Source organism: Protomyctophum bolini (genome assembly GCF_963924005.1).
Source record: "Protomyctophum bolini genome assembly, chromosome: 5".
Classification (NCBI taxonomy): domain Eukaryota; kingdom Metazoa; phylum Chordata; class Actinopteri; order Myctophiformes; family Myctophidae; genus Protomyctophum; species Protomyctophum bolini.
Genome location: NC_137866.1, coordinates 10,369,144 through 10,383,443, shown reverse-complemented (window position 1 = coordinate 10,383,443; position 14,300 = coordinate 10,369,144). Strand labels below are relative to the sequence as shown.

The 14,300-nt window shown below is 41.9% G+C and overlaps 2 protein-coding genes across 2 annotated transcripts; one reads left to right on the top strand and one right to left on the bottom strand.

Moving 5' to 3' along the window:
• Positions 1-1,643: 1,643 nt before the first annotated feature.
• On the bottom strand, positions 1,644-3,879 carry LOC308315571 (lens fiber major intrinsic protein-like; the record flags this gene model as incomplete). Its single annotated transcript, XM_080763615.1, has 4 exons — positions 1,644-1,826; positions 2,218-2,298; positions 2,817-2,981; positions 3,520-3,879. 4 exons carry the CDS (start codon positions 3,877-3,879, stop codon positions 1,644-1,646), a joined length of 789 nt encoding a protein of 262 aa, XP_080619741.1.
• Positions 3,880-7,524: 3,645 nt separating this feature from the next.
• On the top strand, positions 7,525-14,300 carry LOC308315684 (nascent polypeptide-associated complex subunit alpha-like). The gene is made up of 8 exons (XM_080763795.1): positions 7,525-7,615; positions 8,853-8,924; positions 11,686-11,771; positions 11,883-11,960; positions 12,052-12,198; positions 12,316-12,444; positions 13,793-13,915; positions 14,059-14,300. Exons 2-8 carry the CDS (start codon positions 8,855-8,857, stop codon positions 14,071-14,073), a joined length of 648 nt encoding a protein of 215 aa, XP_080619921.1. The 5' UTR covers positions 7,525-7,615; positions 8,853-8,854; the 3' UTR covers positions 14,074-14,300.

Here is a 14,300-nt window from a genome sequence, read left to right as displayed (position 1 = left end):
TACATCACCACACACTTCTTAAATTCTAACCACATAAGTGAAAATAACAAAGGGTCTTAAGTCATGTCAAAGAACACAGCTAAGTAGAAAATTCTTGTTCCACATGACAGAGCCAGAGATGCTCTCTTTGTGGTAGACACAAGAAAGTAAAGGCAAACCAACTACCACACACCTGTACATGAACCTATGATAAATGCTGCCCTAAAAACAAAGCACCAAAAGACAAATGTGTTTCAACATATGGATTAAAATATAACACATACATTCAGCACAAAACTATGGACTCACCTACCCAAAATGCCATGGGAAATGAATGCTGTGACAATAATACATTTTGAAACTAGATTGAGTTCAGAAAAGACCAGATGGTTATAAGTGTTTTGTGTTTATTTTCATATAAATGTGACGGTGCGTGTGCTTCCCAAGCTGACACAAAGAATCAAGATTAAATTATGTTGTTTGAAAAGGCTTGATTTGAAGGCATAAATCATTAGGCATTGAGTATAACAAGGGGAGCACTCTAGATTTTAAATCTCTTTAACTTGTGAATCAAACTGAAACATTTGCAAACTCAGTGAGGGAAGGGAAAGGCTGTTCTTTCCTTAAAGTAAGCTTGCAAAAAAAGCATGATAGAATTAGAAACAAATTAAGGACTGAGGCAATGAAAACCCAAAAATAAAAAGAAACAACCACACACACACACTCGCTCGCTCACACACAGACATGCAATCACAAGTGCACATGCTCCCATCCACATGCACACACAAGCGTGCACAGACTGCACACAAGAACACACTGTCATGCACTCAGACACGCACATGCTCCCATCCACATGCACACACAAGTGTGCACAGACTGCACACAAGAACACACTGTCATGCACTCAGACACGCACATGCTCCCATCCACATGCACACGTGTGCACTCACACCCGAACACACACACACACACACACACACTGAACACACGTGACATCACATAGAATTCGAGTCAGCTAAATCCTGGTGAATTTTTCAAGTACATAAATGTCAGGTACCCAAAGTTCATGAAAACAAAACAAAACAAAAGGGAGAGATCAAAATGGAAAAGCATGCAGAAGTCCACTGCTCTACTGTAGCTTCACTCCTAACAGACTACAAAAGAGATAGAAGAGAGAGAGAGATAAAGAGAAAGAGAGAGAGATGCCCCTGTCCTGAGCAGTTACAGCCACCTGGTCAGCCAGGAGTGACCCAGTGGGTGCTTTCTTCAGTGGCAAGTCATCTTCTGAACCCTCCATCTTTGTCCTGCAGTCCAAGGGGGAGATGTGGGGGGGAGGTGGGGTTGGTGCAGTGGATTATCAGAGGGCTTTGGTTGCCCTAATCTGTGTGTTTAACAAATTACCATAATGACTCACTGACCATTTTGTTCTTGTCATACTCAAAATATGACACAAGAGCAAAATGGCCGCCGTGTGAATATGGTTAGAGGTGTCCTGCTACTGTGGGTGCGGGCTCAAGTATCTACTCTAAGTGCTTGGATCAGAACGAGGGAGGAGGTATGTGCGTGGAAATGAGTGTGTGCCAGTTATGTGGACTGAGGATGGATGCATGGGTAAAGAGATGGGATGGGATGGGGGGTCAGAAGGCCAATGTTTGTCCCCAGGCTTATAGGGCCTGTGTCTTGAGCTCGATAGGCTCTCCCCTGTTGTCCTGCTGGCCCTCGGCCTCTGGCCGGCTGCCCTTCAGTATGGCCATCCTCTCGGCGAGGCCGCGCATACGAGGGAACAGCATGAAGTCGTACACGAGAGCACCCATGGCACCACCAATCATGGGTCCCACCCAGTACACCTATAGCATAGGTAAAAGACAAAAGGAGAGGACACGGGGGAATTGGAGCTGGTTAGTAATGGACGTGTTGGTAATTTCAATACTGTACACCAGTGGTTCCCAGAGAGTCAGGACCCATTTGTAGGTCACAGACAATTTTCTATGGGTCAGGTCCCTTTATTTTTTTCAAAGTAATTTCATGAATAAATCAAATAAAAATTTAAGAAATTCCACAAATTGAGCTTGTAGATCTGCCATTTCAGTACTTCTTAAACGTGTGCTAATTTCTCTTTTGGGTCACAGGCTAAAAGGTTTGAGAACCACTGCTGTACACTGTACAGCTTGTACACCATCTAAACATCTTGTAGTAAATGAGTCCTTGTGGAAATGTCGATGAACATGATTCTCTTACCCAGTGGTTGACGAAATTTCGGACCATTACTGCAGGGGCAAAAGACCTGGCTGGGTTCATTCCTGCTCCAGTGTAGTACATCTAAATCAAAGAGAGGGGGAATCGTCAACTTAAACTGTGAAACAAATATTGCAACAATAACCCAGTCATAGTAAAAAAAACAAAAAAAATCCCTCCATTCATTATATTTTACGGCCCTGAGGAGCCTTTATATTATTCTACTGTCCACTGCCTTCTAGTTTGGCTCTTACCCAGTGGTGGAAAAAGTATCAATACTGCAATGTAGAAATACTTGGTTACAAGTGAAAGTCCAGAATAATAAATGTACATGAGTACAACTACTAAAGTATTGGTATCAATATGTACTTAAAGTACCAAAAGTACTCATTATGCAAAATATCCCAAGTTTCCAAATAAATGTATAACAATCTTCAGAAAATAGCAGATTGTGAGCTGGTAGATCGGGCGGAAATGTATACTGTAGGGCTGAAGTGGTTAAGTAAAAGTAGGATATATAATATTTGCCTCTGAAATGTAGTGGAGTAGAAGTAAAAGTACTGAAAAGCGGAAGTACTCCAGTAAAGTACCACTGCTCTTACCCCTAGAAGGTGTCCCATGAGCACAGAGAATCCAATGGCCAGAGCAGCGGAGCCGAGGCGGCCGTTGCGCCTCTCATCAGTTACGGCGAATATACAGATAACCAGCTGCATGGTGAGGAAGACCTCCATGGTGCAGCCCATGCCCAGGCTGATGCCTGGCTGCAGCTGGAAGACAGGCAAAGAGGAAGAGGTGGGATTTAATAACATACAATCAACCAACATCCTTCTGGATTACCATTTACACAGGTACTGTCATAAACAAATTGTAGATATTGAATTGAAATTATAGATTTGTTTTAGTTTCAATGTTTACGTTGACCGATATGAGAGAAAACTAAAGTCAACTTTCTTGTGCAAAGATCAGATTACGTGTATTGACATGTGTTTTATTACATATGTGTACAGACATTCACTTAGACTTCATATTTACCCCAATGTAATGACTGAGGAATGCTTCCCCATGGTGCCCATACTTTTATATTCTACTCTATAGGCTACTTTACTTTCTCACTATAAATATGGAGTCTAAATTCAGACCATTTTCTTCTCTTAGTTGTATCAGCATGGAACTTGTGTGCACGTGTAACATGAAAGAAATGTGTTCTATAGGAATCTAAATCCAGTTTAATTTCTCACAGTAACAGCAATTGGAACATACAGTATGAAGTGTTGCTCCAGGAAGCCTACTTCCAGGTTATCTTACCGTGTTGAGTGCCAGGTTGCCTCTCATGTTGTTGGGTGTGACACCATAGAGCACGGCAGCACCAGCAAGTGCTCCCAGGCACTGGGCAATGATGTAGAAGAAAGCACGGAACAGGGACATCTGAGAGCCAATCAGGTAGGCAAAGGTGACGGCCGGGTTGATGTGGCCTCCGCTGATATGGCCTATGGACTGGATGAGAGTGGCAGCTGCCAGCCCAAAGCAGAAGGCTACATGGAGGACATTATGAGGCCCAGTGGTCCAGCGCAGGGCTGCCCCCAGCCCAAAGAACACAAAGAACATGGTGCCATAGAATTCAGCGAACACCGCCCGCCAAAACGACATTGACCGGAACTCCCACATGTTGGCAAAACGTCAGATGACAAACCCGGAGTAATGGAGGGATGAAGAATGACCAAAAAGTTTTAAAAAGCAACTAAACCAACTAAAAGGAGTTGTTTATTCTCCTTTAGAGTTAGCTTTCTCCACCACTCAGCTCTGCAATGACTATCGGAGACCTTTGGTATGGCTGACAAAAAACTAAGTAAACAAACTACAAAAATGAGCCCCAGAACAGAAGCGGCTTCTCTAAAACTAAACGTGACAGCCTTTAAACTGCTCAACATCTAACTCTCCCTATCAGTCAGTCAGTTATCTGCTATATCACTGTCTAAATGCTGTCATAGAGAGCTCCTGTGTGGAGCACTGTGCATATATGTGCCAGCCCTTCTGATGGTTAGTAGAGGAACATGAATAGACAAACGTTGAGCATGTCCTGCAGACATTCAGCCTCTATGCCAGAGCAGAGAGCGCCCACAGGCCTTTTTATAATGCCCTAGAGCCATAGCCGCTCTGCTAAGCCCCAGGGGAGGGGCCAGGCCGGACAATACTACAAATCAAAACAAAATTAGTTAACCCTTCTCTCACCCTGACCTTGCTCTTTACTCATGACAGGGATCACCCTGAACCTGACCAATCCCACATTACTACAAAGGAGGGCTGGGCAGTTTGGGAGACACATAAATGACCCACTTGGGCCTGTAATAGTAATCAATTCCAGATATCAAAGTAGTGTATTTAGTTGGAATTATTTTTCATATATTGTAAACCAGCTGGGACTTAGTTGTACATGTCTAGACAAACAGGAAATAGGGGAAGGGGAATATGAGTGTTGAAATGTCAAGAATGATCAGAAGTGTGTGCCAAGGCCTCCAACATGGGTCTCCTGTAGCCTTTCGAGGTTTCAACTGGAACCCGCCTGTTACTGGAGGGATCAATGTCATCTGTTCCCTCCAACAGCCCTGCTTTAAGTGCTGACACAAGGAAAATACTGTATTTGACGATCCCATTCATAATACCATAGAGGCCCTACAAAGGAAACTGAAACCCTGAAAATAAGAAAAGAAAACAGAGCATGTACTTCAAATCTCACAGTTTCTGTGAACTGGATGGCCATTTTGTGATTACCTCATGAATCACTCAACAACATGGCGGGGCAGGTGCAGTTGAACTACCGTATGTTACTGGTACAGCATGTTTATTTATTTTTTTGTTTGTTTTTTGTCATGCATAATCAACAACTCACATCCACTCTCATAAAAATAAAAAATAAATAAAACAGATCGCCACAATTCAGGCAGTTTCTCCATTTATACACCTGTGTTCTGGATGGGTACATGTTAGTCTGTGCCAACAGAACTGATTAGGCAGTTTTACATTGTGTGTGTTGGCTGGGCCCGGAGGCTCAGGGCAGATAAAGCTGTGGAAAATCCATGCTTGGAGAGGAGAGGTACAGCAGGCCTGGCATTGAGCTTCTGCACTGGAGCATCGCGCTGACCAGGGCAGCCAGGGGGAGCCCGGTGAAAGGATTATGCTGCCCTCACCACTTTCCCCCTTTCAAACAAAAGGAACAAAACACTGGCAGCAACAGTTTCTGCTGTATTCTATGATCTGTTTGTCTTGCCGGCACAGTCGAATCTATAAGTTCTCCTCTCCATTGGCCAGAGTGGTCATATACTTCTTTGCCCCTTCCCTCGCAAAGCCACTTTTGCAATGGAAGTAGGAGTAGAAAAGATAATAAATGTTTCTCTCTCTCTCACACACACACACACGCGCACGCACAATGTCACACACACTACATTTAGAGAGACAGACAGAGCTACCAATGGACGTTCTTTTAAAGATTCTGTGAGCCTGACGGTTTGACGGTGTGTAGATCTACATACATGATGATAGAAGGAATACATTTCTCACCAACAGTTGTGAGATATTAAACAACAGCTAGTGTAATTGCATGTAATTGTAATTACAGCTGAAAAGAGGCAAAGCAGAGCTGCAAGTCCAGAGAGTCTACTAGGTGGCTGGTTGGCGTGCAGCTATTGTGATCAGTGTTATGTCCATCTCATGTCTGCCCCCTATCACTGGTAAGCCACCTTTTGTGGGTGTAAGCCTGTTTTACAGAGTTGGGTGTTTGAAAGATGCTTGCACTGGGGTTTTTCTTTTCCTTGGTCCAGACTGCTGACACGCACACAATCTGGTCCCTAAACATCACAACAGAAATTGGCCTGCAATCACCACATAGTGGTGGAAACATTTATTGCAGTCAACAGTTGTCATGGTGGCCCCCCGACTAGAGATGCTCCATTTTACGTGGATTGTTGCTTTGTGTAATATGGGGTATGAGAGCATTTTTATATTGTTTATAATATACTCTAGTAGTCTACTGGCTAGTATCTGCATCAACAGGAATGTGTCTACTACTCCTTTGTTATATTGAGTAAAATAATAAATAATAAAATAGGCTATATATATAGGCTATATATATATTATTTGATTGTGTAAGATTGCTCTTTTTTAGGTTGTTCCTGCATCTCTAAACTATGTTTTGGACGATAGTGGTCATATTGGTAATGGTAAATAAGCTATAATTACAGTGCTCTAGATAGATTTAATCCTTCAGAGCATTCCAATGTTTCGAATGCTTAAAATGAATCACTCTTGTGTGAAGTGAGCAGTGCCTTTTATCATGGTGATGATCTATGATGATGATGACGCAGTAACCACAGTAACTGTGCTGCTACCAACTAATAGACACCCATACACACAAAGTCACATGTTGGAGCGGTTATAGCTCTGCTAAAAAGGTTTGCCAAAAATGTCAAAAGTTAAGTTATAACTCTTATTTTGTTTTACTGAGAATAAGGTTAGAAATAAATTTAGGGTTAGGCATGTTTTACTGGGGTTAAGTTTAGGAATAGGGTTAGGTTTCTGGTTTTGGCACCGTTTTACTGAGTTTAAGGTTAGGAATAAAGTTAGGTTAAACCGTTTAAGCATAATTTACTTAGGTTTACTTAGGAATACCAGGCTGAGCACTTCCGCTGGCTGTACGCCCAGCACGAGTTGGTAAAAGGGCAACTTCATTGGTATTCATATAGTGATATAGTGAGGTGATTATTCTTATTAAGCTAATTATGCTAATTATGAAAATTGCTCAACATGCAACTTAGTATCTGGCAGTTTCTAAATGCTGGGGACCCCTACTCAAACGTTAGGGTACTCAATATTTCCAGGTTCACAATGGGGCTCTATGGGTTGGCAAGACAAGTAGACTAAATCACAAGCCACGCCGCCACAGCCATTAAAAATATATATATTTGGAGTGAAACGGAGTGTCAGGCTACTTCAGTACATGAGGACCCCAATGGAAAGAAGCATAGGCTTTCTTGGGTTAAATGGGTTATTGGGTTAAAATCCTTTTAGCAGACCTTGTATTGAACTGTACTTCCCTGTGCTTTTTCTGCAAACTGTACGTACTCAATCAATCAATCAATCAATCAATCAATCAATCAATCAATCAATCAATCAATCAATCAATCAATCAATCAATCAATCAAACGGTAACCCAGGGTCTTACTATGGTCATACTACTGTTACTACATACTCCAGTACAGAAGGTGGCGCTGGCAGTATGCACCTAAATGGTTGCAGTCTGCCTTAAAAGAAGAAGAATCCACGCTAAGGATTCTGGAAGTTGCAGGCAGAGTCATAGATATTTCACAACAGACATTCAGACAACAATCCTGGAATAACCTTCCTCACAGTAAGTTATTCGTTAACACGGTAATGTAGCCTAATAATGCTGAGGAATTCAAGACATTTTGATATAATCTCCTATGAATAGCGATAGCGAAAAAATAATAATGGAACCGTTATTGTGGTCATCGGTTGTTGTGCGTTCCCGACGGGGCTAACGTAGCCCCGTATATGCCCTCAGTCCCTACGCTCATTCTGTAGCTCCGAGCTACATAACAGAATGAGCGTAGGGAGGGACTGAGGGCACATACGGGGCTGGGCCAACGTAGTGACATGACAACAGTGTTTCCAAATGTCAAATGCTGCAACATAGAAGCGTGCACTGCACACAGATCGTGTAATGTCGCACATTGGTTATTTTGTTCGATAATCTGGGTAACGTTATTGGTCTAAAAAAATTATACAATAATTTCCTGTACGTATGTCACATTGCCTTTGAGGATGACTGACTGATATGCAGATTAAACTAAAACTTTGCCAAGTAACTTACTCAATGGCCTGCATGACGACCTCATTTTGCTAAGACAACTCCAGATCACACATTTCAGGCTTTAGCAAGAAGGCAAATTTGCCCCATCATTGGCTTTATTGCTCCTTGGCTTGCAGAATGAGAGTGCAGGAGGAGAGCGCAGTCCCCTCGAGAATAATATAAAGTTTTTAATTTAAAGAGAAATGTATGCTGTAGTCATGTTTAGACTTTTGTTTTAAATTATTCTTCTGAAAACCTATATTTTAGTTTCCTTAATATTAAATAAATAGGCTATTGTCAGCACTGCAGGCACAGCTAAACATGGAAGGTTGCTCAATAGTGTTAGAAACACTAGGAAATGATGTATTTGCCAAGTACAATACATAATAGAAGTTGTCTTTGTACAGACCAGCCACTTGTGACCAGACACATTGTGTGGGTTAACATGATCTATATATTATACAATTGATCAATTTACAGGAAGGTCTAGATTAGGCAGCATGACATATTATACAGTATGTTTCCACTGTAGAAAACAGGTGATGGCACGCAGTGAGCTTGACCAGTAGGCTATAGCCTATGATGAGTTTTTATACTCGATTGAATTTGAATGAACGTGGTTATTGGCATTATGTATGTATGATAGACGGAACTCATTGATCTAATGTGCCATTGTGTTCCAAGACTTGTGCAGCTGTATCTGTAAATTCATAGAACGTTTTGGAAATAACGTTCTGTATTACTCTGTAAACCTTTTTTCTTTATTTTTTCACAGATATGCCAGGGGAAGCTACAGAGACTGTCCCTACTGTGGAGCAGGAACTTCAGCAGCCTCATGATGATTCAGGTTGGTCAGCTTTTCTCTCAAAGCGTAAAGGCTGTAGGAAGTGTATAAATCATCTTTGTGTTCATTTAAAGGTGGAAATTTGGGTAAGGTTAGATGAGTTTGAAAATATACCACAGATTACATTCATATCAACGTTGATATGAGCCTAGAGATGGTTTGCATCCCAGCTGAAACCTTGTCTCTTCCTCAGCCTCTCATCTTGAGGTCTTCTCCTCCACTCCTTGCCCCACTACCACTAGACACCCTATTCCTACCAGAAACAATGACCCTAAATCTGAGACTGAGCTGTTGTATGCACCTAACGCTGTACCAGTGGCCAACCAGCACCAGTCTCCATCATCAAACTCCTGTACCTCATATCCCAAGTATATATCCTCCCTTCTACTTTCCACTCCTCCCTCCACGCCTCCAGCCATCCCAATTTTTTGCTCACCCCCTGGCCATGGACACCAGGCCAACCATCAACCAAAGGTAATAAAAGTCGGAGAGACCAATGGCTCACAGGTTGCCACTAACTTATTGCAATCTACTAAACCCTCCTGTGTGCCAGGCATGGCCAACACGCCCTTCCTTGCTGAATCTAACACCACTACGCCAGCTACTGTGCCTTCAAATCCTGCCCTTTCTGATACCGCCAGTGTTGCTCCACGCATTCACAAACCACCCACCATTCCTATGCTGTCCTCTCTGTGCTCTGCCATGTATATTGCCCAGTCCACAGTGAACATTACTGCCTCTCACACAGCCGAAGAAGCTGCCCTTTCTCCACCAGACTCTGTTGTTGTTCCACCTGCTCTATCAACAGCCTCTGAGGTTCATATGGAGGATTCCACCTCTCAGCCTGTCCAACCTGTCTCCTCTCCTGTGCATCTGGTCCAAGTTGTACCACCTGGAAGTTCTCCCAGAGTTACACCAGTGAGGGCCTCTCCCATAGCCTTTAAAGTCACATGTCAACCTGCTGCTCCAGCACCAATGTCATTTTCTGCTGCTTTAGCCATCCAGCCCAATAAAAGAGCCACTAGAAGTCAAGTACCAGTGGAGCAGGTGGATGCGGGCAATCCTTTTGGGTCCTCCATTGATGATGCACTGCAACACTTTGACATCAGGGTTGACCACACTGTTGAAGAGGCATCTGTTGATGATGAGCTGGCTGAAAAACAAGAAGGTGTTTTGGCTACCACTACTGCAATTTCCTCTGTGGCGTTCGCTACTGAAATTGTGTCCAGCACCATTGAGGCAGTTTCCACAACTCGATATCTTTTTCCAGAAGCCTCTCCACCTGATGCAGTACTGTCCTCAGACTCTGCCCCTGCAAGTTTGGAAGTTGTCGCTCCCCAGTCTGCTCCAGGGGGTTCTCCTCTTTCATCTCCTGAAGATATTGATGATCTGGCTAAGCTGATTCCATCACAAGAGCAAGAAGTACCAGTGGAGCTGGTGGATGGGACATCATGCAATCCTTCATGGCCTTTTGTTGATGACACTCAGCAACACCCTGACACCAGGGTTGACCACGCTGTTATTAAGGCATCTATTGATGATGAGCTGGCTGAAAAGCAAGAGAGTGTGGATGTTTTGGCTACCACTACTGCAGTCTTCCCTCTAGCCTTAGTTACTGCAATTGTGTCCAGTACCATTGAGGCAGTTTTCACAACCCGATCTCATTCTCCGGAAGCCTCTCAAACTGATGGCTCAGTCTCTGCCCCTGATAGTTTGGAAGTTGCCGGCTCTTCCCATTCTGGTCCTCTTTCATCCCCTGAAGTGATTGACAATCTGCCTCGGCTGATTCCACCACAGGAGTGCGTTGACTCATTTATAGACCCTCAAGCTCCTGTGGTGGAGGCCCCATCATCACCCAGCCCTGCTACACCTTTCTTCCTCACTGAGCCCCCTCCAGAACAAGATTCCACAATGGAACCAGTCATCCAGACAAATAAGGGTATCTTTTTTTCCCTTTTCGGTGCAGTGCCTGTGTTGCATGGCATTAGCCTACAGTATATGATGTGGAACTAACCAGTAACCACCACTTGGAAAGTCTTCTACTTAAATTATGGATGCAACTATCGATTATTTTCTCAATGATTATTATATTGATTACTTTTTCAATTAATCAAAGCACTAAAAAAATACACATTTTAATAATGTGTATGTTTGAGACATTTAATACATTTTTACATGCATCACATTTTTAGCTTAATAAATAATGGCATATAATGACACTAAACAGGATGGTGTGATGCTAACAGCGGATGACCAGTCAACTGGAAATGACAATGACAATTGTTTCTACAGTATTCATCCCCAAGATTTATAGCCCAAATTCCCTTGTGGGAAAGTATATTAATATGCATGTGTTAAAATTAATTTGTGTGAATTGTTTGACAGTGGTCTTGTACAGCATTTTCTTTTTTTTTAAGCTCAGACATATACTTGTGAAGAGTGTTTTGCCTTGTCCGTTTTCAGGTCAATGCAGGATTTATAATTCATATATCCTTCACTATTATTTTATCAGTAACAATCTTAACACTTTGGTTTACATGGCGCTATATCCTGAATGCTGGCAGTGATTACAGTGAGAACAAGACTATCCTAACTTATTCAGTGCAGTGCGTTTTGTGTGCAGTTTATTTCTATAACCAGTGAATGGATCTGTCTTTCAAAGTGATGCTTGAATAAGCAGATTGTCACGTACATTTTTCAGTAGCTCTACCAATGTCTTTGGCACACTGTATATCTCATTAATTGAATGCGTGATGATTTGTAGGGTCCGATACTAATTCGGAGAGCGATGAGTCGGTACCAGAGTTGGAGGAGCCAGATGAAGGCCAGGAACCGACGCAGCAGGCAAAGGTATGTCCAGTACAGACCTCAGCCACTTGACACTATGACAACACTGTTAAAATGACAGTTTTTATAAATAGACTTTAAATCATGTCACTAGTACTCACTTGTCCTCCTCAGCTTGCTGCAGCAGCAGAGATTGATGAGGAGCCAGTGAGCAAAGCAAAACAAAGCAGAAGTGAGAAGAAGGCGAGAAAGGTCCGCTACTAGAATTTGAGTTTCTGTGATTTCCCTTGATCAGTGTCTGAGGGAAATTCAAGTGATTTTGTGTTCTCATATCTGTCTTTAGGCTATGTCTAAGCTGGGCCTCCGCCAGGTGACGGGAGTGACAAGGGTCACCATTCGCAAATCCAAGAACATTCTGTTTGTCATACCCAAACCAGATGTCTACAAGAGCCCAGCGTCGGACACATACATTGTATTTGGAGAAGCCAAGGTAAGAAGCATTTTCACTTCTGACTAGTAGTTAATGAATGCCATATGGTAATGCAATTATAAAATGTTTTTATCGTGGTCCTAATTTTATGCTTGAATAATAATAATTTCGTCACAGATTGAGGATCTTTCTCAACAAGCCCAGCTAGCAGCTGCAGAGAAGTTCAAGATGCAAGGAGATGCTGTCTCAAATATCCAGGAAAACACACATACACAGATTGTACAAGAGGAGAGTGAAGAAGAAGAGGTAACCCCTTTTTTCTTCTTTATCAATGTGGATCAGTGATCTTCATTCACTTCCAGTGATTAGGTTTTTAGGTTTATTTATTTAGCATGTAGTACAAAAAATAGACAATAACATATCAAAGAACAAAAATACAATGCAAGGAAGGGAAGAAGCCAGCTGGCTTATTTGGAATCCTTTCCTGTAGGAAGAGGTCATTGGTTTAAAAGATTAAAAGTTCATAAAGAACAGTACATAAGTCTACAAGTTGGCAAAGGGGGGCAGCTGTGCAGTAAAGAAATAAAAACACAGACTGCACAAAAAACAGAAATAAACAATCCAACAACAAACACACAAAGGAAAATATAATGCATCAAGGTAAAACATGTAATCTACAGAGAGGAAGAAATAAGATATTTCTTTAGATGTTTTTTGAATATTGGCAAGGATGATGAGGATTTAAGTGAAGCATCTAGGGGAGTTCCATAGATGAGGGCCTCTAAATTTGATGAAAGATTGATGTTTGGAAGTGCGACAATAGGGTAATTCAAAATGATCTCTTTGCCTTGTGCCTTGTGAAAATAAGACGGAATGTCTTGTATGCATTTTTTTTATTTAAACATGTCTGAAAAATGTTTACTTTGTCAATGGGTAATAGTGAATATTTAATAAAGAGTGGGGCAGACGGCTCATACCGATTTGAATGTGAAATCATTCTCAGAAACCTTTTTTGAATGAGCAGTAATTTAGTGTTGAATATGTAGCAGCCCAGACAATATTACAGTAATTAATATAAATAGGTTTTCAATGTAATGGGTCCCGGGATCCAGGGGTGGTCTTTTAGATGGGTCCCCCCCCCCCCCGGAGGGTGACATGATTGCGTCCTTTCCTTTCTGAGTCTGCAGGATGCAGGCTATTTGCGTCACTGATCTTTACACATTTCACAGCTGAAATGTTGACGCGATCGATGTAGATCCCAGTCTCTACAAGCTCAAGCTGAATCTTTAGGTCACACAATCTCATTGGTTAACCATGTTCCAATATCCTTAACTTAACCAGATGTGCATTTGGCAATTATTTGGCTCCAAGCTAAGCTCAATTTTGAGTTGAATAATTTAATCAAATGTAATGCCTAAACACCGCCATTTTAACATTACGCTCACATCTAACACCTACTGTGGGTGCAAGAGTGCGGTCTAGCCAACACCAACTCGGGACTCCTGAATCTCTGCCCTCCACACTCTCCTATCTAACATCAGGGTCTATCGTTGCAGTGCGCTTCTTGCCTTTCCTGGCTTTGCTGGGTATGATACTTCCGAAGCCAAAGAAATGCAGTACATAAAGTTATTGCTATCCTATCCTTACTTTGTAGGTTGATGAAGCTGGCGTGGAGGTAAAGGACATTGAACTGGTGATGTCGCAAGCTAATGTGTCCAGGGCAAAGGCTGTTCGTGCTCTCAAAAATAACAATAACGACATTGTAAATGCCATAATGGTAAGAATATGGATTTATGTTGAGTTACGCGTGGCACACACATACTATTAACATTTTTTATGTTGTAACGGTTATATCAGTGGTACCAATGGTAAAGGTACTAAAATCTCTAATGGTATGTTTTATTTATTTTTTTATTACAGGAGTTAACCATGTAGATCATGCAGTATTTAAAATGTCTCACCTTCGTTTGCCTGGAGAAGATTGACATCAATTTAACAATTTCCTGCACTGGAATTAATTGAATTCAATTGAATGTTGGTTCCTAATTTGTGTATGGTTCCTTTTGCTGCTATTATATTTATTTTCTGTACACATTTTGCTTGGCTAATTAATGTGATAATCTTATTTAATGTCTCACTAGCAGTTGAATAAAAATATCAAA

Excerpts from the sequence above, each read along its gene's own strand:
- LOC308315684 (XM_080763795.1), top strand. The coding sequence starts at position 8,855 with ATGCCAGGGGAAGCTACAGAGACTGTCCCTACTGTGGAGCAGGAACTT. Across the intron at positions 11,772-11,882 it reads AACCGACGCAGCAGGCAAAG|CTTGCTGCAGCAGCAGAGAT; the intron begins GTATGTCCAGTA and ends TGTCCTCCTCAG. Across the intron at positions 12,199-12,315 it reads TTGTATTTGGAGAAGCCAAG|ATTGAGGATCTTTCTCAACA; the intron begins GTAAGAAGCATT and ends ATTTCGTCACAG.